Source organism: Cylas formicarius, unplaced genomic scaffold (assembly GCF_029955315.1).
Source record: "Cylas formicarius isolate icCylForm1 unplaced genomic scaffold, icCylForm1.1 PGA_scaffold_6__28_contigs__length_40554024, whole genome shotgun sequence".
NCBI classification, from domain to species: Eukaryota; Metazoa; Arthropoda; class Insecta; order Coleoptera; family Brentidae; genus Cylas; species Cylas formicarius.
The window spans coordinates 27348222-27373986 of record NW_026844347.1 but is presented as its reverse complement, the minus strand read 5'-3'; the positions used below and the strand labels follow the sequence as shown (position 1 = coordinate 27373986).

The window sequence follows — 25765 nt, the reverse complement described above, 5'->3', positions numbered from 1 at the left end:
AATGTTAACTTTTAGTTTTTCTACCGTCGGGTAACCAATAAAACACCCCAAACTAAATAGGCTGATGTTGCCACATGCTCGTAATTAGTAATCTTTTCAGGAGATAACCTTTAAAAATGAAATTAAATTCTTATAAATAATATTAAAATTTTTGCTTATATTAATATGGTATTCGCAGAAGAAAACGCTATATTATCAGGATTTTTGTGAACTAGCCATTTGTTGTATTTGTGCACAAATAGGTGCGTTTGATATTTAATATTTATTTACTGTCTTATGAAGTCACTTTTGCTGAAAAACAAAATGACAGTCGGTTTTGGCGAACTCCAAAAAGTGCGGGAAACATTAGCGTGTAACTTGAGCCTTGCATGAAGAGAAGTTTGTTTTTATACAACATACACTAATAAATGTGGAAAACGATGATGAAATAACTAGAATACTATTATAGTAAACAACGAAGAACAACGACAAGAACAGAAGAATCGGTCGCACTCAAGTTCACCAAACGTTGATAGAAATTATTAATTTGAACCTATTAATAACTCATAAATATGAAATCAATTTTATAGATAGATAACATTAAAATACTAACCTGTTTGAAGTATTGACAACTGCTGAGTCCTATCTATACGAATATATAGCGGAGGCGTGGACTATTGTCAATCAACAAACAAGGATTTAAAATGTCGAACCTCCACCCAATGCTAAGAGTACATGGTTAAGGAACGTGAAAAATATATGTACTTGGAACCATCTAAACAAGCTAAAAATGAAAACTATGTGTACGGAAAATGAAACAAAATTAAAACAAAAACTGTTTTGCAAATAGCAACATCACCAATGGGTCAACACTCCTTTGAAATAAACTGGACTCCAGAAACGGTAATCGATCTTTAGGAAAAAATTCTTGCGCAGTTTTGTTGTAGTTAACTTTATTATTGTCTGGGCAATTATCAATCAACAGACACGCAATTCAACAGTTTTTAAAACAATTTAATACGAGAAATGGAAAGACGTTAATATAAATAAATAGATTAAACAAAAATAACAGAATCGCACGCCGCACATTGACGTTTAAAAGAACGCTAAAGAGAGGTTTTACAAGCTTGCCAACCGAAGAACACGAACACATTCAATGGCCATTCTCGGGAACAAAACGCAAATCACGATGCTGTAATTAATAGAAAAATTAAGACGTCCGCATGGTCCGTAAACACAAGTTCCACGCGTGTCCAAATAAAGGACTGCAGCGGCTTTTACAATGTTTTTATTTGCTATTGTTATACGGTGGCTCAAGAGCTAAACACTTGTCCGAGGGGCTCACAATACTTTAATAAATACTTCAGGGTGCGGAGTGGGTTTTTAGTAGACGAAAGTAAATGCCTTTTTAAGAACCCTGGCGCCTCGAAATGAACCATAAGCTTCATAAGGGGCTTAGACTGGGAGTCTCCGCATTAGAAGGATTAATCGGCTCCAAGAATAGGAAAACATTGCTGGTAGTACTTTTCAGTTTTGTGTATTTTTGAAAATGATGAAAAACTATTGCCTTGACTTGAACAGAAGTTATTGTTTCGTGAACTATTGCCACTTTATCGACCCTTGGACCCTTGGTTTTAGTTACTTCTTTCAGAATGCCCATGACTTTAAATCACCAAACCCAATTCGATTTGAGGCACTGTTAAGAAAAGATAAACCTAGATTATATTATTATTATATTACTATATACTTTATTACCATATATTTTAACTATACCTATTACCTAAACTTGGACGTAGTGGTGTGAGATAAAAACATTGCAAATTTCAAATTAACTTTTGATTATTTAAATCAAAGGGAACGGTAGGTAGTAGTTTTTCGTTTTCGGATTAAATAATAGCTGGTCAAACCTTAAGAATAAGTGGGAGGAGTATTTAGAAACAACATACCGTCAACGTTTGCATAACACACCCAACATTGTCGAGCTAATTAATAAAATATTACGGAAAGTCCATTGTTTATGTTTGTTTTGCGAAGGCATTTGGCTTGTTAGTGGAGCTTGCGAAAGAATTCTTTAAAATTTTGTTTTGTTGCTTATTGTACGCGACTCTTTCGCTAATTACAGAGATTATCTGGTGTTTAGAACAATATTGTTTAAAATAATATTCTCCATATTTATTTTATTAAAATATTGAAACATGCTTGCCAAGAGTTTTATTTTTTGAAGCGCCTCAAAAGCGCAAGACACCTCTCAAAACTACAGGTTTATTATTTATTTATCCTCTCTGTTTACAACCATGTCAACTTTGATATTTACTACTGGGAATTAAAACAACTTGATTAAAATTTATGGCATAAAAATTTCGTATAGTCGCCGTTTTATAAAAATTGTCGGTGGTAGATCTTTGTTCAAAATCATGAAATCGTGTGATTAGTAACTTAACAAAAAAGAAGACCCGGCAGAATCCGGACATTTATTTGGAACTGTTGTGACACACTCCATATTTGTTCCGAAATACCGAAAACCGTTTAATTAGCCTCAGACAAAACTGACAAGAATAAATTTATGCCACTATTGTGGCAAATTAATGATACGTATATGGTTCGAGGACCCACGTCAGGCCTACATTAGCATATATTTTGCAGGCCAGTTCACCGGGATGCCATGTGACTATTGGCTTATGCGACGTTAAAACCAATTTAATTGTGATTTTAAAAAATTAATTGCTTTCCGTTGGAATAAATTTGAATATAATTTTTGGGGAGTGGGGACGAATGCATCATAATACCAGCCAACCTTTTAAGCTGTATCGCTAAAAATCGTAGATTTGATGCAATAGATTTTATTGCAAAAAACGACAGACCCAAAAGAATATTTGTATAGGACATGTTTTTGCGGTTTAATGTCGATAAGAATAAAAAACTAAACGTAACAGCAATTCTTCATGAATTAATCAAAACTACAAAGCGAAACACAGTTCAGGGGCGATTTTTCTTCGAAATTCTGGATTCATACCAACTGTCAGCCTAATTGGATATAATCAACCGAATTGTATAAATTCATAAATTTCTGAAACTTGTTTTTTTTTTCACGATAAACACGATACCGCGGCAATGAAGAGTTTTCGTTCAATTATATACTTTTTTTTAATTAATACTGCTTTTTAGAAACATGTAAGAAAGCGTTAACACCGCTCGTTGATGGACATATAAAAATGCGGGCAATTGAATTTAGATATTATGAGAGTACAGATGTTTGTAGCCGCAATTAGACCGCAATTTGAAGCAAGTAGAATTATTGAAGATAGGAGATTTAACTATAGAATACAAAAACTACCATTTTCCTTCTTATCTGGGGAATCGCATATTACTAGACAAGAAAAAAACTAAACCATTTCCGTATGAGCCTTTGATATATTATCTTTCTAAAATGTCAGGCCTCGGGCCTTTGGCGCTCTAACACACAAAAAAAGGAAAATGACGTTTTTGTTATGTTGGTGTTCCTGCTTTCTGTGTAATTTTTGAACTGTTTTTGGATATTATGAGCTTTTGAATTTTTAAAAGCTGTTCCGTAAACCTATTCCCCTTGACAACTCTTAGCACAGTTGGTAAAATACATGGAGTAAGGCTGTGGCTTTCTTTTGGTATTAGATTGCGATTGGGACAATATTAAACTGTTTTTGGGATCTTTATTTTTTTCAATGAATATATACAAAAAACATACTTAATTGCAAAAAATCAATCTTTCCTTTGGCTGGGACACATATTTTAAATTAGAGTCATTCATATCATCAAAAATAACGTCAGCTCTTATTTTGGGTCGACATAACCTAACATTTTGACCGAAGGCAATGGTAAATTTAATGGAACTTGTAGTTATTTCGCTGTGTAGTAATCTACGTTTACTTTTTGTTAACAGTGCTTCAAAGTCACCAATAATACAATTTCAACTTTTTTTTTTTCAATTTCCAACTCACAAATATATGAGCAGAAAATTGGACAAGACAATTGGAGAAAAGTTTAATCGAATTGGATTGATGATTTGAAGTTATGAAATACATAAGTAAAACTAGGTTTGATAAATTGGAAGCAGCGCACGAAACGTTGCGTTAAGAAAATTTATTATTATTAAGAGAAATTATTAGCTACAAGTGGAAGTTTTAGAGATAAATTACGTCAAAGGGTTAAAGCTAACGACCCGTTCACAAAATGATGATTCCGTTATAGGCAGAGAATAGTCTAATTTAACGTAATAGCAACATCTCGCATTATCTGGTACTACGAACTAAACATTTATCAACAAAAGTACAACCGTAAAGCAGCCGTGTAAGACAAGACTCAACGACTGTCCGCTGGTGATTGACACGTGAGGCATTGATTGACGCCAGTGATGGATGCGATTGATTTCCATCGGTGTAGATCACGTTCGATAGAATGGGCTGCCTTTTTCGGATTCCCCGTATCGATTGTTCTTCGATCCAGTTGCGCGAGAGATGCCATTCCGTCCGTCGGAGAGGAGAAACCATGGGCGCGAACGAAACGGAAACAAGAGAGAGAAATAATCATAAAATGGAAGCATTTTAGTGGCAGACTCAGTGCATCAAAGAATATAAAACTTTAAGTGCTGGTAATCAGAGACTGCGTCAAATTTTTACTATTGGACTCTAAGATACCCTATGCACATGTACCGTTACACATTTTAACAAAAATAGCCATAGTTATGCAAAATTGTGCTATTTTCATTTCAAAGTGTGTGTAATCCCGCTTTCCATTTCTGATTAAGATTTCTCAAATTTGTAAACAAAATATTTCAGTCGCATTTTTCATGCGACGTTCATTTTTTATTTTTGCTTTCGAAATAATCACTTATTTCAGATGAGCTGTCTTAAAAATCTGTCTGGGAAAGGACTTCTTTTACTTGTTTTCTTGAAAAATAAGTTTACAACTTATAAACTATATTCTATTCATAAAAGAAAGTAATTAAAACAGTTAAGAATAACAAGGCGCCAGGGCCAGACGGCATACCAGCAGAAATATGGAAGTTATTGGACGATGAAAGCATTTTACTTCTACAAAGAGTATTCAGTTATATCTATGACACAGGGCAAATTCAACCTTCATCCCTCCTTCCAAAGAAAGACCATAGGCCAATAAGTCTAATGAATCACACTCTTAAGGTATTCCTGAGAATATTACATAGCAGAATGTATAAAAAATGCGAGAGTAATATAAGTGCAAATTAGTTCGGGTTTAAAGCTGGAATGGGCACCAGAGAAGCACTGTTCAGCATACAAGTACTAACACAGAACTGACTAGATGTTAAAAAAGATTTGTTCATGTGTTTCATTGATTACGAAAAGGCCTTTGACCGAGTACAATATAGAAAAGTCATTGAGAGTTTACGAAAAACAGACTTGAAAAAGGTTTTAGATGTATAGAAAACTTATACTGGTTTCATATAAAAACACCAATCAGAACCGAAGACGTGTACGTGTACGTATACGTAGAGGCGTGAGACAGGGATGTGTACTCCCACCACTGTTATTCAATATGTACTCGGAAGAGAATTGAATGAGACGTTTAAGAACTCCGAACCACGAATAAAGTTTGATGGAATCCCTATATCGGACCTGAGATACGCGGATGACTGCAAGTAGTACTTGCAAACAACATAAATAGATTACAGGACATGTGCACCCGACTAAATGAAACCGGCAAGCGATATGGCCTATTAGCATTAAACCAAATTAATGATCATTAGCCGAGACAAACAAATATATGCCAACGCTCAGCATAGAAAACCAACTCGCAAAACGGATCGAAAAATATTAACATCTTGGCTGTTGGCTGCATGCAGACTGGAACCCTGAAAGGGAAATTAGAACAAGAATAGAGAAAGCACCTGCAACATTTATTTATAGTTTAGGAAGATGCTATGTGTGCAGGAAAAGAGAGGATTGTTTGATACCATTAAAAAAAGGAAAACCTCTTACTTCGCACACATGATTCACATAAATGAAAAATATAACATCCTACAGCTCATACTCAGATAGAAGGCAAGAGGGGAATGGGTAGAAAGCAGCTGTCATGGGCGAGAAATATCAGACAATGGACGGGTCTGAAGACTATAGGAGAGCTCACAAACGCGGCAAGAGACAAAAGAAAAAGAAGAAGTCTACTAATTAAGGACCAAGCTCTATCAAAATTCGGTCTATGGTGGCTATTTCACTTTCCAAATAGAAAGAGTGAACTTTTTTTCGAATCCCACATACTGTGTAATTTTCCCGTCTTCCTGGAATATTTTTGCGTTCCTTTCCTGTAATAATTTAATTTAAGTCATTCCGCTACAAATTTCAAAATTTTCTTGTATCATTAAACTAGAATTATCATATCTAAGGAAACACTTTTAAAATACTGACATTCCCATGTACTGATAAAAGAGAATTTTAACAGATTCTATTATTCACTACAACTCACGCCCGTGCTGTACTATTGTTGACACTTTAGATTCGCAGCACAAACTAAAAATTTATCTATATTCAATTTTTACCTGAATTGAATTGATCCGAATTGTTATTTATTTACAAACAGACTTTAATTTTATGTAATACCGACTACTTCAGAAGCGCGTCTTTAGGATGTGACTTTAGTTGGTAGTATAGTTGCGTAGACTGAATATCTTTCGTCGAAGATTACGCATGTTGTTGTGAAAAGACACACTCCATGTCGTTTTCTGATTGGAGCAAATGCGGAGGATAATTATTGCCCATTAACATCCCTTTTAATTTCGCTTAGCCATTGGTGAACCGAGGAAAGTACGCTGCTGCCGCCAGCATCGCCCCGAGCGTCACGAAGATTGCGTTGATTTTTTTTATTTATCATTTTGATTAGGGGGAGGTTGATTAAGCGTTCGGTAAAACACGAGTTTCGATTTAGCGAAGCATTTAATTTTCCAGTTAATTTGTGGTGGCGCGCAGAACAAAAAGACCCAACTGCCGATATTCCATTAAGAAAACACGTTTGGCATAAATCTCGTTTTAATATATTAAATTCTCCCCGGTGCTTTTTCCCAACATAAGACCGCGCGCCGGACCCGTAATATATAGGTCCATTTTTTTACTATTTATTTATGTTCATGTATCGGATAAACTCCGGGCGATTTTTAATAAAAAGACTTACTTTCTACGCCGCCGCGCGCGGGCTCTGTAATTATAGACTAAAATTAAAACGGTTCACAATCAAAACAAAGCGACCTTACAGCAAACGCGCATCGGTCTGGGCAGTGTGAGACTCTATCAAAAGTTAATAAGTTGCCGCCCATCTATTTGAAATATGATTTACGATTTCGTGGCAGGTGCGGAGACCCCAGGGTCCGCGAGGGTGTAGAGGGGAGGGGTTGCATTTCACCTGTCTCTTCCAGTTACGTCCGAATTATACTTTAACTACTTCCGCTTCTCTGGCAGATGTCTGGCATGCGCCGCGCATCTCGGACGTCTGAATTTCAAATCGGTTAAAAATTGCCGCTCAAATCGACCGACTATCGACACGAACGCTGTTCACGCGGCTCACGCACACAAACTAGTAGAAAAGTAGGTTAGGTTTAGGAAACTTTTTATAATAATAATAATAATAGCAATTCATTTTGAATAAAATAAAATTATACTAAGAACCCATCAGATTCTGACGTATTGTTTAATTAAACATGGTTATTTAGAAAAGGCAATTAAATATGGTGCAGTTCCTTGTTCGTATTCTGGTCAAAGTTTGAGATAGTGGAGTTATTTATATTCTTTATTAAAGTTTGTTCCGGTTTTTGAGTCAATTTGTTTTTCAAAAGCTGTTTTTTTGCTAAGAGGTCAACAAAGTACACAAATTTGGTTCTATGCAGACGTCGGCAATCTTCGGGACACTCGTCAGTTCCTCATTAACTGACTCTAAATTTCAAGCACTAACTTGCACTTTCCGCCAAAATGCCAAATCCAGACTGAAGACACATTGTTGATTTCTGAAGGCCGCAAATGCTGTTCTTTCAAAGCGACACCTCTTATAAATTAATTTTGAGAAAAACCGTACAACTTTTGGATGTGTTTGATGTGGACTGATATATGGATCTTTACTTGCAAATTTAAGTGTATTTGGCTGAGTTTCAATGATTCTCATAAAACGAATAAAAACTTAAAAGGATACTTCAAATCTATTCGATTCACATGTTATGTAAACAATGGAAGTATCTGGATTTGAATGAACGCTCCTCCTGTTTAGCAGCTATATGATTTTTTTAAATTTTGACAACCTTTAACTTATTATTGGAGTTCGATGTAGGTAACGAAGATCTGATTTTCGCGATTACCACTTTCTTGCAATTGCACATTACCACTTGAATACTTTGTAAAGAAGCGAATTGATGAGATAACAAACCTTCTAAATGTAACAGGTTCGTATATAAAATTATTAAAAAATTGATAGAAGTATAACGGTATTTCTCATTATGCATCTGATTCATACATTTCCTGCTAATGCTACAAACGAGTTTCTCTTTAATTCGATTCCATTTTTTCGATGTTTTTATTTTGTGCTTATTTCGGCCTGTGCATATTTTCCGAAAATTTTTCACATAAAAACATAAAAACCGGGTTGTATTATTCAAGTGGTTTGACGGCCACCTATTTTCCTCTCCCCCCATTTTGCTGTTATATTTAATTAGTTTAAAGAGATTAGAGTGTGAAAACCATGCGTTAATTTAATTGGTTTGATTCAGTATTCAGTATTGTTTAATTAAACATGGTTATTTACAAAAGGCAATTGAATATGGTGCAGTTCCTTGTTCATCTTCTGATGAAAGGTCGAGATGTTGTGGTTATGTATTTTTTTTTTTCGTTTTTTGAGTCAATTTATTTTTTAAAGGTTGCTTTTTGCTAAGAGGTAAGTACATAAATTTGATTCTATGGGCAATATTCGGGACACACACTAGTTTCTCATTAACTGACCGCAAGTAACCTGTAACCTGCACAATCCGCCATTTTCTTTTCAAACAGCGATCTCCACACACTGAACTTTTCTCACTGCAAAGTTAATGGGATCCAGGCATAGTTGCAGAAAATGGGAAATCCACACTTTCAAAACCACACATGCCCTTATAAATTTATTTTGCGAAAAGCACGAACTCTTGGATACGTTTGTTGTAGCCTGATACATCTTTACATGAAAATTTAAGTGCATTGTGCTGCGTTCCAATGATTCTTATAAAACTAATAAAATGAAAAGAATAATTCAAATCTATTCGATTCACATTTTACGTGGATGATTTGAATGAGCGCTCCTCTTGTTTAGCAGCTATTTCATTATTTTTAAGTTTTGATAAAGTTTGATTTAATATTGTTGTTTCAAGTAGGTAGCGAAGGTCTAGGTTTTGCAATTGCGAATTAAGGAGATAACAAACCTTCTAATTGTATTTCTCCTTGCATCTGATTCTTATATCTCTTGCTAACGCAAAAAACGAGCTTCTTTTAATTTTTTTGATCATTTTACTTTGTACCCATTCCGGCTTGTGCTTATTTTTCGAAAAATTTTCACCCAAAAACTGGGTTGTATTATTCACGTGGCTTGACGGCCATCTATTTTCCTCTCCCCCGATTTTGCTCTTTGAATAGATTAGAGTATGAAAACCATGCGTTAATTTAATTACTTTGATTAATCAGAGCCCTGATCAAAGATACGAACTGAAGTTCTGCATCACTACCCCTTTCCATCGGCGACCCAGTAAAGATAATCGACCCTCTACCAACAGCAGCGTATAATAAAATCAGGCCTACTTCATTTCAGCTGACACCAAAAATTCTTTCATTTGGGGCGGGGGATATCCCAGGCAACTGATAAATCAATGAGCCGGACAGCTCTTCTCTAGCGATGAGTTTTGAAACGTCATCATTAATTTTGTCGCCGCACAGTTTATTTAAAACACACGACACTTTGACGTAGCACCAATTAAAACTGTCCCCTGCAAACGAGCCCAAAAAAAAAGAGTCCAAAGGAAGACATTTGCAATTCATTATGATAATGAGTTTAACGTCTTTGTTCCTAAAACGGGTCTCTCGTTATTATGTTTTTCGGGTATTCCGGGCAGTTCGGGACTTCAGGGTGGCGTCCGATCGGTTCGCAAAGGTGCAGACGACCACGGTGGTTCTCGACAGCAAGGAGTGGAGATATTTCAGGTTTTTGTCCGGGCGCTCTGAATTATACGTGTCCGTTTGTGTTTCGTTGAATGTAAACTCTCCTCGGAATCGCGGGTTAGTTAAAATATGCTGTCAACCGGCTACGGTATCGCATATTTACTAACTCGCTAGCACTTTTAACATTTTTACCGAGGTTCGCATTTTTTATGTCGATTCGAAAAACGACCGGTCAGCTTTTTTCCTCGGTTTTTGTTTTGTTTGTTTCGACCGTTTGCTTTACCAAGTTTAAAAGGATGGCCCCGGTTTGGAGCGCCCGGTGCTGCTGGTCCGCTATAGATAATACGGACGGGGGGAATATTAATTGTTTCCCTAATTTCCTTGCGTCAGCTCTGCAAAGTTTCAAATTTTAGCAAGAATTTGGGAAACGCAAATAATTTGCACGTATTTGCTTGAGGCCTTCTCGTGGTTGGCCTGGAACGGAACTTAACTAAAAAATTAAGTTTGAAAAAATTGGTAATGTCAATATGATATATATTTTTTAAATGGACCACGTCCTTGTTACTTCCATATTCTAGCAAGTTTTTATTGTTAGTTTTAGTGCTGAAAAATAATATTCTAGATCAAATCAATTCAATCAACAGATGCGTTTTCCATAAAAAATAACGCATAATAGGAGCAAAAAAATCAAATTCCTAAGAATACTATACATATCCTTTTTCTTATTTGAGATGTGGGTCGAAGTTAAAAGGAATAGATAGTGTTGGGACTGGTCAATTGACAACTTCGAAATTGACTAGTCAAAAAATGTTTTAAATAATATCTTGCAATTTTAGAGTTTTATCTATCATTATTTAATCTTTTTAATAAATTATTATGCGTTTGTGATGTCCAATTTACCTATAACCCTCTTCAAGGAATATCCGAATACGATATTTAGCGATTCGACTATTTCGGTCAATTGACAAGTTAATTGACCGGTCAATTGACACAAAAAAATTGACCGGTCAACTTCACAATCCTAGGAATAGTGATTAGACTTGCATTAGCAAGTGCAAATTGCAGGCTAATAAATATTTTATTAGGTGCTTTTGTCGCTGTACTTTGACAAAGTGTTGCCACGGCAATATTAAACCGATGTTGAGCTTGTTCTTGCTTAATAAATGCTTAATTATAGACCAGAAGACGGGAAAATTGAAACATTTGTTTATAAGCGTATTTTTCAACTTCAAAAAATATTACTTGGCATTTTTTACTGTTTATGTGCAAGAAAAATTATGTTAATTCGATAAAATTAATAATTCCAACACTGCAACAACCTTATCCCAATCATTTGGCAACAGGGGCGGTGATTCTCTTTTTGATCTTCACTCAATAAATTATATGTCAATATATTTATATAAAAATGTAGGTGCAAGATTGCTTACGCAATTTCAAATGAAGCGTCACTATAAGGATATATTGATTGAGGTCAAACTTAGCATCTCCCAGAGACACATTATACGATGCTTGCATATTCTACGAAACGAGAGCAATATGGGAAAAAGATAAGCCCACAATGGCTTTTTCTCCCACATGTTGTCCTCAATTCGATGTAAAATTATTTATAGCAAACCATATCGAAAGATTGATAATCTCAATTTTTGCTCGCGTTGTGTGATGCGATATAATAATAATAATAATAATAATAATAATAATAATAATAGTCAAAAATTCCTTTTACATATTTTTTTTTTACATTAAAGGACCTATAGGGGGCAAATACTGCCCGTACGTACATACTATCTGCTAAAACTTAGAACTACTTACTATTGGTTGTGAGTTGCCTTTCGGCAATTTTACACATCTTGTTTACAAATTGAAAAATATTTATAGATATTTTCAATTTTATTTTTACATTTTATTTATTCGATTGTAACACTTCTAATGTTTTTTTTTAACTTTTTTTAAAGCACTTTTTCGTCGACATTGAGATTTTTCAGTTCATTAAAATATTTTACTGCATAATACACATAGCTTCTTTGTTCAATAGCCAATTGGTGTAGCGGCAAAATAATACTTTTATTACGGGTGTTCATTTCATTTTGTATATATTCATTTTTCAATTAACTATATTCATACACTATAGAATTCACTACAAACGCTTGTTTGATACTCGGTGATATATCTCCATCTTGCTCATTTACTACAACAATTTTAATTTTACACTTCTGAAGCCGACAGAAATGGCCAAACGATGAACTGTGAACCTCCCTAGCCTGTGACTGCATACACAACAACATTTGAGTCTACAAAAATCATATACTTTGGTTTTTTTTTACTGTGTTAGCCACGTGAACATCCCATTTTATATTATAGTCGGTAAATTTACTACTGGTAACTCTTTTCAGACTCACACCGTTAATTTTGATCCTGTGGAGCAGAGTGTCTATAGTTTCCAATAAGGACAAAAACCGACTTATCTGTGTTAAGTACAACTTTATTTTGATAGAGTCAGGAGTATATAATTTCCAGAGATGATGACATGACTGTCGAAGGTTAGGGTCATAATTTTGCTTTCATTGTTATTGCTATCTTGCAAAACCAAAACCATTTAGATATAAGATGAACAATATTATTGCAAATATTGTGCCGTGAGGCAATTCAACATTTGTTTTAACTTGCGGACCTTTTATACCATTTACCCTTACAACTTCGCGTCTATCTTTTAGATATGTTGCACCAAGGTCAAACTTACACCACTAGTATACACTAGTTACACTAGTATAACGTGATCGACTATATGAAAAGCTTTTGTGTAGTCTAAAAATTTGCAACTGTTGGTAGGTTAACGTTTTCATAGATAAATTTACCAAGTAAAGCTATAGCATCATCTGTGCCTTTCTTGTTGATGAAACCCCATTTTATTAAACTTAATATGTTGTGTTTATTAAGGAAGTTAAATAACCTGACTAAAATATTTTCTAAAAAATCTTACCAAGATTTGAAATTAATGCACTATGATGGAATATATTTTTATTTCGTAAATAGTTCATTAATTATGCTTGTAGCTACTTTATTATGAGTTTTTCATTGTTATTTTGGTTAGTTCTGTGTAATTATTATTTTATAATATAGTTATATCACAATGTGATCTTACTATTGGAGAGCTGATCTGAAAACCAACTCGCATTTACGCTCATGTAGATAAAAAATATTATAAACAACAAATGCATTCTAAAACATTGACAGTAACATAAATAACTCATAACAAAAATAGCAAGAAAGAGATGATATACTTCGTCAATGTGATTGGGATACTAGTGAACGTGACAAGAGTATGAGAAGAAGGTCCGCCCCCATTTTAAGTAAATTGTTATGATTTCAGATTATCTTTCTCTCAGGTACTTCCGTTTTTTTTTCTAGCGCACCCCGTACATTCCGAACGCTAGCTGAAAATTAGCAATTACAATATGAATAACATTCGTAGAAAGATCAGCGATCGAAATGAACAAACCCAAAATGAAAAAAAAAAGGAACAAGCAGGTCTAACTATGACTTGCAACACGTGAACTAAACCATTATGAGATAACTCATTAGTTCTTTCGTTAACAAGTTAACAAGATGGCAGCATTATCACGAATCGATCTTCGCGTTTGATATTGATGGTATCCACGCACCACAAGTTCTTCACGGGCCTCTGTTACATGTTCTCGTTTCTTTCGATGATTCCATACAAAATTATAGTCATAGACCCGTGTAGCTGGGTTGTAGTTAAGTTTTTGTTATTTCTACACGTACTTACCTTGGCTTTTTATTAAGGAAATAACAGGCTGTTCCGTGCTCGGCTCAGTGCCTGCCCTCGTATTGGTATTAGCTTCGGTAAACAAAGGCGTCGTTATGGGCAATAAAAAAAATCCGTGTTACGTTATTTTCTTAAGTACAGTGCATCCCAAATTCATCGTGCCCTATAGGCTATCTTTAGAACCATTATCACTAGCTAACTTGGGTATTATTGTATTACTATTTGATTAGAAATTTAATAGCCCAACCCACATTTGAATATTTTGGCAATAAGGTGATTTCACGCATTTGTGATGGTTTCTTTTGTGACTATATACACAACAAAATTTTTAGGTCAACCTTTTTTAGTTAAAAAACCGACATACCAATATAGGGCAAATTTTTCCTTTTTGTTGTGGTGCAAAACAAGATACTATTGTATGTACCCTTAAATCACTCTGTAACTCTTAAGGTTGGGGAAATATCCAAATATAAGAGTTTTCCAATAATACCAGAATTATAAATTTGTGTCTTTAATGATTCTCAAAATTTCTCTGCGAAGATATAGTAGAAATATAAAATTTATTCATTGCGTGAAATTAAAATACGAGAGCAAATTCAGTTCCAAATTGCTAATAACTAAATAAATAAAGTTAACTTCCTAACACATAATCTGCAATTCTTTAGATCTGGGTCAATTACGTGTGGTTATCGGGTCTATTTTCTTCATTATGTTATTAGGAATATACCATATAATGATCATGTATCGGTTGTTTCATTTCTACCTTAGTGCGAAGTCGCTAATTTGTGGAAATCTAATTTATAGAAAGGAAATTGAACTTTATTTTTTTTATTATCAACTAGAAAATTTTTTAATCTGCTTATCAAGACCTACTTTTGATTGTAATTACACCAGAACTACCTGATGATTATTTTTAATATCTTCAGTTATAGTTCTTGGTGGTTCTTGCAAAATATAAGTAAGTAAATAAAAGCTATTTTTTTAAATCATTATTCATTTATTAGCTATTTTTTTGAATATACGGCCATTCAAGAAAACAGAGTTCGTTTCTTTAAAGCAATAACCATTCATCGGCATGAATAAATCATGGAAACAAGTTTGCTTTCAAATAAATGGATATTTTAAACATTTAATTTCAGGGTAATTCATCCCCATAAATGTTACATCTAATTATTGCTTACAAACGTCGGACTTACAGTTTTTTCGTGCCTTGGGGTGGGGTTAATATTACAACACTCGGGTTTGAAAGCTGCGTGTTTCGAATTGTCGATTGGCAGGTAATTGTGGACGAAACGTTTTGGAATTTTGGTTTTGGAAGTCTCTTTATTAAAGGTCTTATGAGTGGCTCGAGCGATCCACCTGCCTGTTAAGGAAGTACTTAATGTTGCAGTTAAGGTTAATGCCGCTTGATGGTATTCATTTACGATCGTAATTATCAAAAATTTTCATTAACGTCGAAAGTTTTGAGATTCTCTTTTTGTCAGTGTAAATTTTTGTTTGTTTGGATGTTTCTTCTTTTACAATTTTACGTGTATTACCTAATATAGTTTATCGTATATTTTAAACAGATTAAAAGGTAATTCAGTTAAAATATTTAATGCAATATCAAATGTTTTGCAATGCATCCATATCGTCTTTTGTTTTTGATTAGAATTTTTTGCTAATGTTTGCTAATAAAACTTAGTGTCGATGACTTTGTTCGTCGCTTATCGAAATACACGAAATACTTTTGACTCTCACAAATTTGGAATTTTTCTCTATATAATAAATATATTATAGTTAGTAATGCTGCACTTATTCATGTTTGAATAATATAGATATTTAAGTTTGCAAAACCTAAAGAAATAAATTTGATTTTTTTTGTTAATATATATTACAATTTATCATTTTGAGGTGGACATTTGCAAAATTTATTTTGATTTTGATATACTTTTTCTCCTCGTTTTCATTAAGCGTTCCCCTAATAATAATTTATGTTAATTAAAAAAATATTTTTTCTCGCTTTTTTAAAAACGCATGCATCGATTACTTTAAACGGAAATATTTAGAAAACAGTTGCTTCTACCGACTTCCAATGAGGGGACCATTTCCACGTCGAAATGATTGAGGAATTCATTTTTTTAATAAAAAAGATAATACAGGACTGTATTCAAAGGCAAGCACCAAACTAATCAAAATTATGCAGAATAAAACAACAAAATATTTTGTCACTTGTATCTCGAAATCATTTTCGCCGCTCTGTTTATAGTTAGCGTTATATTAAAAATTCTAAAGAAATCACACAGTGAAATATCGGATATTTCGTGAGGAATTTGTAAACTTAGAATTGAACAGCCTGTCCCATATTCTCCGTGAATGAAGAGTGGATATCAATTGCGTCCATTGTCGTCGGCTTATTTGATGTAACAGATAGACCCCTCGGGATCAAAGCGAATTGCTAAAAAATCCATCGAGTACTTTTAAACTGCGGTCCAGTGATCATGCAACAAAAGCAAGAAGCGCCGATTTGAATAGATTAATCATTCGCCGCTATCCATAAACAAAAAAGTACGCACACCATGCAAAAGAATAAAAAGCCTTCCAATTGTGTCAAAAAGCTTTTACGGGCGACAAAAGAACGTTTTTTTTTCCTGAAATGTCAGCCGAATAAACGTGTGGCCGTTCACCAGAATCATTCTAGTTAAGTGGTTTATTGTCATCTTCGATGGGATCGGGCGAATCTTTCTACCTGTTCCCGTTCTCTTTCTCCGTCTACTCCATAGGTCCGACTCGTACGTCACATTTCGGGTATCAATCAGTATTAATGTCAAATTTGTTTTTATTCGATTACTCAGCCTAAAATCAAACGGCCGTCTCTGTTGGAATGTACTCCTTTTAAGCCTGACAGATCTCACTACGAGATTACAACTTAGAGGTTGTAATGGAGCAAAAGGCAAAAGATTTTGCTCCAATTTTGTAAAATTGGGCACTGGTCGTACTTTCCATACCTTAACTGGAAAGTTTTCACTCTGGATTTGCGATCAACTTTCTATCAAAATGGTCAGATAGATTAGCAACGCCCTATATATAAATATATTCAAACAAACAAATATTCTGGCGTAAATTTTATTCAAAAGATTATTGATCTACCCAAAGTATATTTTTCTTCTCCCTTCTCAAAAATTATATACCGACCATGTGGGTGGACAGTTTCATTTTAAGCCATCTGGTTCGTGACCCAAGGTCGCCAGCCACTTCAGATATATGCGGCACTTTAGTCACGAATTTATTTTCGTGCTCTCTTTCAAAAATGTACCTAAAAAGGACGCAGAAAAAGCAGGTATGTAAAGCAATACGTTGATAAACTTCTTTAAACACTCGCTCTCCTGCCATCGGCTCATGTCAAAACAAACTCGCGTCTAAAGTGTCGTTTATTAAACTTGTTGCATGATATAGTATTTTCTCATTAATCTGACTTGAAATAATTAGCAAATGCTATTTTAATTACATAATTCCAAATATATATAGAAATACAAAAGATCCACCACATTTACCTAAGAGTGTTATCAAAATTGCTGGTCAGTATTTGACAAAGTTATCAAACAGTAGTTAACCAAATTCACCAAGACGTTTCGTAACACGTAGCAGATACACAAGATAAATTAAAATGGGTTACTTGAAATCAAATTAAAAGTCCCGTTGGTAAAAATCATTTTATGCAATAGACTGAACTACTCCCTCGAAAAGGGTTCTTAGAGCTGATAAATTGGTTAAGGCTTTCGCGGCCCGTTGATAAGCTATTATCTTCATTCGGGTTTCCACGCATATCTGCCGTATATTCCGAGTGTCACCGACAGGATTGGCAGAGTATTGAAAAGACACGACATCAAAACAATCTTTAAGCCTACAAAGAAGATCCAGCAGACCATCAGATCAGCGAAGGACAAGAGGGGCTCACTTTCAGCTGCGGGAGTCTACCGCATTCCGTGTTCATGCGGAAAGGTCTACATCGGAACTACCAAGAGATCAATGGGAACCAGACTAAAGGAGCATAAAGCAAGCTGCAGGCTAGGACATACAGAGAAGTCTGCAGTGGCTGAACACGCACTGGGCAGCGGGGAATACAGGATACACTTTGAGAGCTGTAAGTTACTAGCATCGGTCAACGGCTATCACAACAGACTAGTCAGGGAAGCCATTGAGATTCAAAAACACCCTCACAATTTCAACCGAAAGGAGGAGACCCTTAGACTCAACCAAATCTGGAACCCGATCCTTAGGAACGCCGGAGCAGTACCGATCGATATCCCGAGACCAACAGAAGCGGAACAAGCCCCGCCCTCCACCAATCGGCAAATACAACCTGCGCAGGAGAAATCGTCAGTCTACGTCCAACATCGGAGATGGAAGGACCTCTGAAGAAGCTCGCCACTCGTGCTAGCGAAACGTTAGGAAGTAATTCCAATCGACGACGGCCTTTAAACCCGAATGAAGATAATAGCTGTTCTTAGAGCTGTTTTCCCTCTTCTTCTAGATCAGTTCTCACAGAATTACTTATTTAAACAGTTCTTGCTGTATTAGAACAAAATAAAATTCTTATTTATTTCTGAATAAAGATTATATTTTCCTCTTTGTTTCAATATTGTCTTCCGATAAAATAAAATTAATTAGGTATTACTTATGGACACGACATATTCTTCTTCTTATAGTAATTTTATGTCGGTATGATTCTTCCAAGTTGTACACCATAAATAACCATATATGTATAACCATCCTGTTTACCTCATGTATCAATGTGTATAAATTACCAATTATTATTAAGCATCTGTCTGATATTATTCTGTTATATCTTTTAGAAACAATACTGACAATTACTTCCATAAACAAAATTACCAAAAGATCTCAAAAATAAACGGAGTCAGAATTACATTATATTTTCATCACGATCGTCGAGTCCTAATCAAGATTTACTAAAACTTAATCAGTTACAATCGGAATACATCGCCTGGGCTACTGTGCTGCATGTGCGTTCGCTATTTAAATCCCGACAACGTCTAAATTGCTTGCCATTTGTTTCTCGTACTACAATACCACCCACGTGACACTTAAACTCTATTTATCGTCTAATCAATCAAGACTTGAGGTGACTGTGGACCGATTCGACGCGATTAAGGTCCAATTTCGTCTGCGTCGATTCGAGGGAATCGCGGATATCTCGTCCCGAGCTGAAATTGCGGGCGATTTCGTCCTTAACGGCTTGCGGAATTCTTATCTCTCGGAGATCGCTATCCAATTAAATCTGACAATGGGTTTACGTTAGTGACACAAGTAGTGAAGTACGCTCGGGCTGGAAGTTTTCTTCGGACTGCGAATAAACTCGAATACGAAAGAAATTTCGTATCATGGGAAACATCGCGTTTTACAAATCTCGTAGCTGCCTTGCAGCTAGAGATGTTATAAACATTGGGCACCAATGACGTCATATACAGAGGAAGCCAGACAACAGTATAATGTAAAAATACTACATCGTAAAAATTACGCAATCGTTAACTTGTACTCAAAATTAGTGATTAGTTAAAGTTTTTGAAAATTTGCCGTCATTAAAATTAAAAATCAAGTAACTACTGGTATCATATCACATAATGAAAATAGAGCAATAAAAAATGTTATCGCCCATGACATAGTGGCTATTTATTGTTAGCAATCTAGTTTTTGAAGTGAATACTCAGTGCTCTAGAGAAACGGGAAAAATTCTGTTAAAATGTCGTTTCAGTACCATACCACTGTACCACTTTACGGAGTAAGGGAAGGCTTTATATTTGCTAAGCCGCTTTTGCTTTTGTGGAAAAGCGAAAAGTTATTAAAAAGGCTGTTAATAACATAAGGAGGAAGAGAGAAAGAAAGCATTGACAACGTTTGGCAAGTCAGCCATAGAAATACCAGATACGTTTCGGAAAGTTAGCCTTTAGGTATGTGTTCTTCCAGTGCCATCCCCTCACTGAGATTGGCGGCTTTGTCTCTTGCAACGTGAACCAGCTCTTCTACACTCATCTGAGGCCAGTCTCTGATGTTTCTTAGCCAGGATTTCTTCTTTCTTCCTATGCCTTTTCTTCCATCCACTTGTCCCTGCAAGATAGTCCGTAGTAGTTCGTAATTATTTCTTAGAATATGGCCAAAATAAGCTATTTTTCTTCGTAATCATTAATTTCCTTTGTTGCCCTATTCTTCTTAACACTTCCTTTTTAGTAATTCTAGCTGTCCAGTGTATTTTAAGGTTCTGCGATACAGCCACATGTCAAAAGACTCTAGTTTCTTGATGGTCTAAGCCTTGAAAGTCACGATTCTTCAGTAGTTGCGATCACATTTAGTATTCAATAAACTTCAATCTTAGTTTAAGGCATAGATTTTTGTGGCTGAATAGTGTTTTAAATCTTAAGAAACACTGCCTCGCAATTTCAGTAGTTATGTAAGTTCCATGGTATGTGCGCCTGATCTATTGTAATTACTTCTATAATTATAAGTTATCTAGCGATAATGACATCTTGGTACCTCTAGTGAGACTACACCTGAGCAGATGAACACTTTAGATCAGCCCTTGCGCGGAATCCACTTCCAGCGGTTGACAAACAGTAATACGCACTATTTAAATTGGGTAAAAACTACGATAAAATAAATTCACACAATAACTATAACAATAACACGTCAAGAAGTGACTGAAATTTGAGAATTAGAATTAGTAACTTAATAAATTAAAAATAATATCATTAATCCAACTCACTTGTAGACAAACAATCAAAACTAATTGAATAGTCGCTTTCGTTTGTATTTCGTAGAAATGTTAAAGCAGTGGCGGAGCACGATCGTGTTTAAACTGACTTACAAACCAAAAAAAAATCAACAAGATAGTTTTAAAAACTGAATTTATTATTGCCTTGATGATTTCTATAGGGTTTGACAAGTAAAATGTCACTTATTTGAATCGGTTCTTAAAGGCAAAAACGATCTAGGGAAGAACCTTCAGATAATAGGAGTTTAAAAATAAAAAGCTAACTTACTGAACGCCAAAACTTTGTTTATCGAAATCCGTGACATTTTCTCTATTCAATCTATTCAATGGATGCGAAGTCTGTGCAGAAGCATAGATTGGAAACTGTACTCAAAACTACAACCATTTAATCTGTATCATCAACAATCAAGTTAGTTGTAAATTTTCAATGATATTCAGAACTTTTTTCTCAAAAGGGAAGATGCGCAGGCATCCATTTCCCAGCCGAAGCGCGACCAGAAGCCCGTGGATTAGTACTTGTTAATGACCGTTAACATAACCTAAAATTTCGGCGCCCAAAAGAAACGACTCAATTTGCAAGCTATATCGGTACGAAGATAACGATGGCTCTGCCACACCGGACGATACCTTTGAAACGTTATGTATCAGCACCAAACAAACACTTAAGATAAAGCACGATATTTATCGTTTTCGTGGACTATCTTTCCAAATCATCAACGCACGCCATTTAAATCCGATTCAAAGAATCCGCTTAAGCGGGTTTAACAAACCGTACGAGCATGACTTTTTCTTTTTACGCGATTCGGATGCGAATCGATGGCAGATACCAGATAAACGCTTAAATGTGTTGAGTACTACCTGGGAAAACGATAACAGAACCGCTAATTTAAATCCGAAATAATTATTCCACGAAACGCGTTACGTTTAACGCTGCGCAAACGGGCACTGCGCATGCGACGACTGTATATCAATTGAAAAATTGATTTCATTTCTCTCGTTCTCGGCCGATACATTATCATCTGGTGTCTTTATTTATGAGCTCCTGCTTCGAACGTTTATTGGCAACCAAATGGAAAAAATGATAAAGTGGAACCGAATGAGTAATAATATGCTCAGGTAGCCGGTCTCGCTTGATATATATTAACGTTTATGTAGATTCACTCCAACTGTTATTACATGTTTTTGATTTCTCGTCGTAAATAATGGAATAAGTGGAAAAATTCGCCGACAGGCGCTTGTTAAACAATTAACACTGTGACAGTTTAACAAATATATATCCCCTGCCGTTTGGACGTTTACTTTTTATAAGGAATCTCACAACATTTTTAAGCATGGATATAAAACCCGTGATGAAATAGCGATCCTTCGACTTTGCTTGAGTATCAAACTCTTGACTGGAACCTTCGGCACTGCACTAACACACAATAACGCGTTTTACCATAAACCGAAACTCAATTTTACGTACTTGACGCGCGTTTCGCCAACCAAGTTGGCATCTTCAGGAGAAGATTAAAACTGTCAAACGTGTCAAAATTTATTATGACGTTTCGCCAATCATCCTGTTGGCTTCTTCAGAACTGAGATTGGATCGCGTTCTACTCTGTACCTGTTTATATACACCTAACACATAACACAACATTTCTACGTGACTCCCATTCTACAGAGTAGAATGGGAGTTACTTTTCGAAGAAAGGATTTGCGAAACTTCAGCAAGTTCGATTTATCAAATACCGATACAGGAGAAATCCAGAGGATTTGTAAATAGTATAGCTTATGAAAGCTTCTTTGAAAAAGTATAGACTAAATATAATAAATTATTCAAGTATAATTTTTTCGTTTCTTTTAAAGCGCAAAAACCTCATCACGTAATTTTGTTTTGAACATAAACATCACGCAAATAGAAGCTGATACATCAGTAATCGACAGCATAACATCTCCCTGGTAACCAGAAAATTACCCAATGTTATGCAGCGCTATATCTTTAAAATAATAATGAGTTTCATAGAATGGAGAAAATAACATTTTGGTCGAGTACTACAGAACCGATTTGGTATGTCGTTGAGTTAGGTTCTACTTTTTTTAAAAACAATTAAACCAGCTAACCAAAATGTACTGCATTTTTCTATTTTATATCTACGACGTTTTTCTTAGTTTGTTTTTTAAGAAAAGTTAAACCAATTGAGAAGGAATTATATTCTACAACATAAAAATATATCGGAGTTTCTGAACAATCTGTGCGAATGCTCTGGAGATCACACATTTTTAATGACTTCATTCTCTGTAGTGGGTGTTACTAAATAACATTTCGTAACTTTTCAAGTTACAGCGTGTCAAAGGTGAAAATATTAATGCGGATTTTGTTGAAATTTGATGGTGCTGTTAACTGTGATACGACGCTTTCATCGTAAACGTACAATCGCGAATGTAACGTTATCCACATTTTTGTTCCACAATCAATCGATCGATAAAAGTAGAACATGTTTATTTAAAACAATCGCCAAAAGAAAATTTGAGATATTATAAAGAAAATGTTTTTTTTTAAGCTTTGACACTCCATAATTTTAAAACCAAACATTTAAAGCACATACGCGTACATGAACTTCGATACTTCAATTTGAGCCAGCAATGTGCACCTGCTATTGTTACTTATCATTAGCTAACACCCTGTACAGTTACTGGATGTTTTTGGCGTTGACATTTTCAAAAAATACATCTTTTTTTTCAGAGTTTGCAGAGTGCGGCGAGAAGGGCTGGTACTAGTTGCGCAAATTGCAAAACGACCACGACGACATTGTGGCGACGCAACCAAAACGGAGAACCGGTGTGCAATGCCTGTGGGTTGTATTACAAATTACATAATGTAAGTGTAATTATTTTATTTTATTATCGCTTCCGCGATCTTCAATTTATCTCAAGTTCTGTCTTAAGGCGGGTAGCCGATGCTCGATGTTAGATATTAGTCTTGGCACAGACAGAAACATCTTTGTAACTTTATGTCAGGTAGATGTATTAGCAACACGTTCAGTGAATAATTGTCACCGTTTCGCCTTAGTTATTTTTTCAGAAAATGTCGCCTTTGCTCAGTTACCAATTTTTTTCTGTTTCCCTGATTTGATCACTTCACTTGAGGATACTGGAATTTTTAGTAAATTGTTCTTAAATTGGATTTTCATTACTCAATGTATCTCTTACTTTGTGTTATGCAAGTACCTAGCCATAGCGGGGGACGGCGGGAGTGCCCCTTGGGTTGTATTGAAAGTCGAATTAGTTAAAAAGTATATACAGGGTGTTTCAAACTCGATATGCCGATAGACACTAACTTCACATTTACAATCAATCTTAATTCACGTTTGATTCATAATAATCCATAAATGCGGCATCAAAATTACATTCTACCTGTGAACTAAGGCAGTTACCACATTCAAACAGGGTTTCTTTTTAAAAGCAACGTCAAATTGTCAAAGTTGCCAATCATGTATAAAGATTTCAACTTATTAAGTTTGATGTTTTCAGTTATCACAGTTGAGCCGTAAGCCGTTTTATTTAAACCATAACAAAACTTTAATATCATATACGGCATCTATTTTTACCAAAATTAAAACTTAAGTATCTTGTATATACATAATTAATTATATTTGAAGTACATCTCTCCTAATGGCATGTAAAAGGTGCAGTGCTATTTTCATTCCAGGTATTGGCCTGTTTTCCAGACCGGATTTTTGAAATTTCATTTTTTTTTTGCGCATTTTCATATATTGCCAATTTTGTTTATGTTATATTCCGAGTTAATAATCCAATTTTAGATGATTTTATATTTGCGTGTCAGTATTTTAAAACTAGAATGCTTGCGCAAACTGTCACTTTGTGACCTCAAAAAGTAATGGTTGTACAACACGTATAATATGCAACACTTTGATCAAGTTCTTTAGGCAGACACTCGCTACGTCATCATCTAATGTCCCCTAATGTTTTCTGCACATATTCACACTAGGTGGTGGGATAAAAATTGTTACCGTAAATATTTGCACCAGATCTAGATCGTGCAATAGTCAGCACAAAATCTTCTATCCCTCCGCTATATAACTACAGGATAATTATCCCCTCGAATTCCGACGACGCGGCAAAAATCAAAACGCGATTTTGACTCCTCGGACGGGACCTTCAAGTTTATCCGGAGTAAATCCTGGCCATAAAATAAAAGCAATGGTCCGGAACTTTTCTCATCTTTGTTAAGTGACACGGGAAATGGCAATGGCGATGAGACAAATTTCGCTTTCTTCCGGTCAGCGGCAAAACATAGTCGACGTTATTGCGAGCCCTTTGGGACGATTGCAGATAGCGTATTCTAGCGTGTGTAATGCTGCGATCGAAGAGTTTTCGTCTAATTCCTGCCGCACTTAATCTGTTACGTTTTGTCGGCTGACGAAAAAAAGAACGCGATTAATGTGTTCAGTATTCTGTCTTGCAATAAATAACTGTAAACAAATACCTTGTTTTGTTTATCTATTTATCTCAACGACTGTGCAGCCCTACATAATTATGTTAAAGATATTATTGTTTATTGACGATATTCATGGTCCTTTCCGTAGAGCTGATCCTATACGTGTCCTTACTATTACTAAACTTGAAATACGTCGTAATACTTTAGTACATTAAATTATATCTCTTTTTCTTACCTAACTACTACAGACTTCTATATAAATGAAAACCAGTGTTTGTATTAAGTTATTCCTCGGGTTATTTTCAAGAGATATCTACCGGTTCTCTGCCACCATCGGCTGGCAACGTCTTAATATTCAGAGCCACCATTTTCCGCACGACAGAGCTGCGTTTTAATTTATAAAATGCATTTAATCAAGCGGCTGTTCTGGGTCGTCGCGATGGGTACCATCATCTCCGGTGACTTGACAGCCTCCAACTGGCTTCGAGAGTCTCGCACAGTGTGCTCCCTCTTTTAGCTATTACGGTACTAATAAAACTGTGTAACTTGCATAAACTTGGTTGCGTTCGGCAGTTTAAGCCGAGGAGCGACTGACTTTTGATTTGATCACGTTAATCACAGAGAACAAA

General features: G+C 35.3%; 1 protein-coding gene across 2 annotated transcripts in view; it reads left to right on the top strand.

Moving 5' to 3' along the window:
* The window catches only part of LOC132703715 (GATA-binding factor C), a 100675-nt gene that overhangs the window by 61904 nt on the left and 13006 nt on the right, over window positions 1-25765 (top strand). For both annotated transcript variants that reach the window (XM_060673145.1, XM_060673144.1), the window contains exon 5: window positions 23421-23555. In XM_060673145.1, the coding sequence (XP_060529128.1) occupies window positions 23421-23555 (135 nt within the window). The remainder of the gene's footprint in view (window positions 1-23420; window positions 23556-25765) is intronic.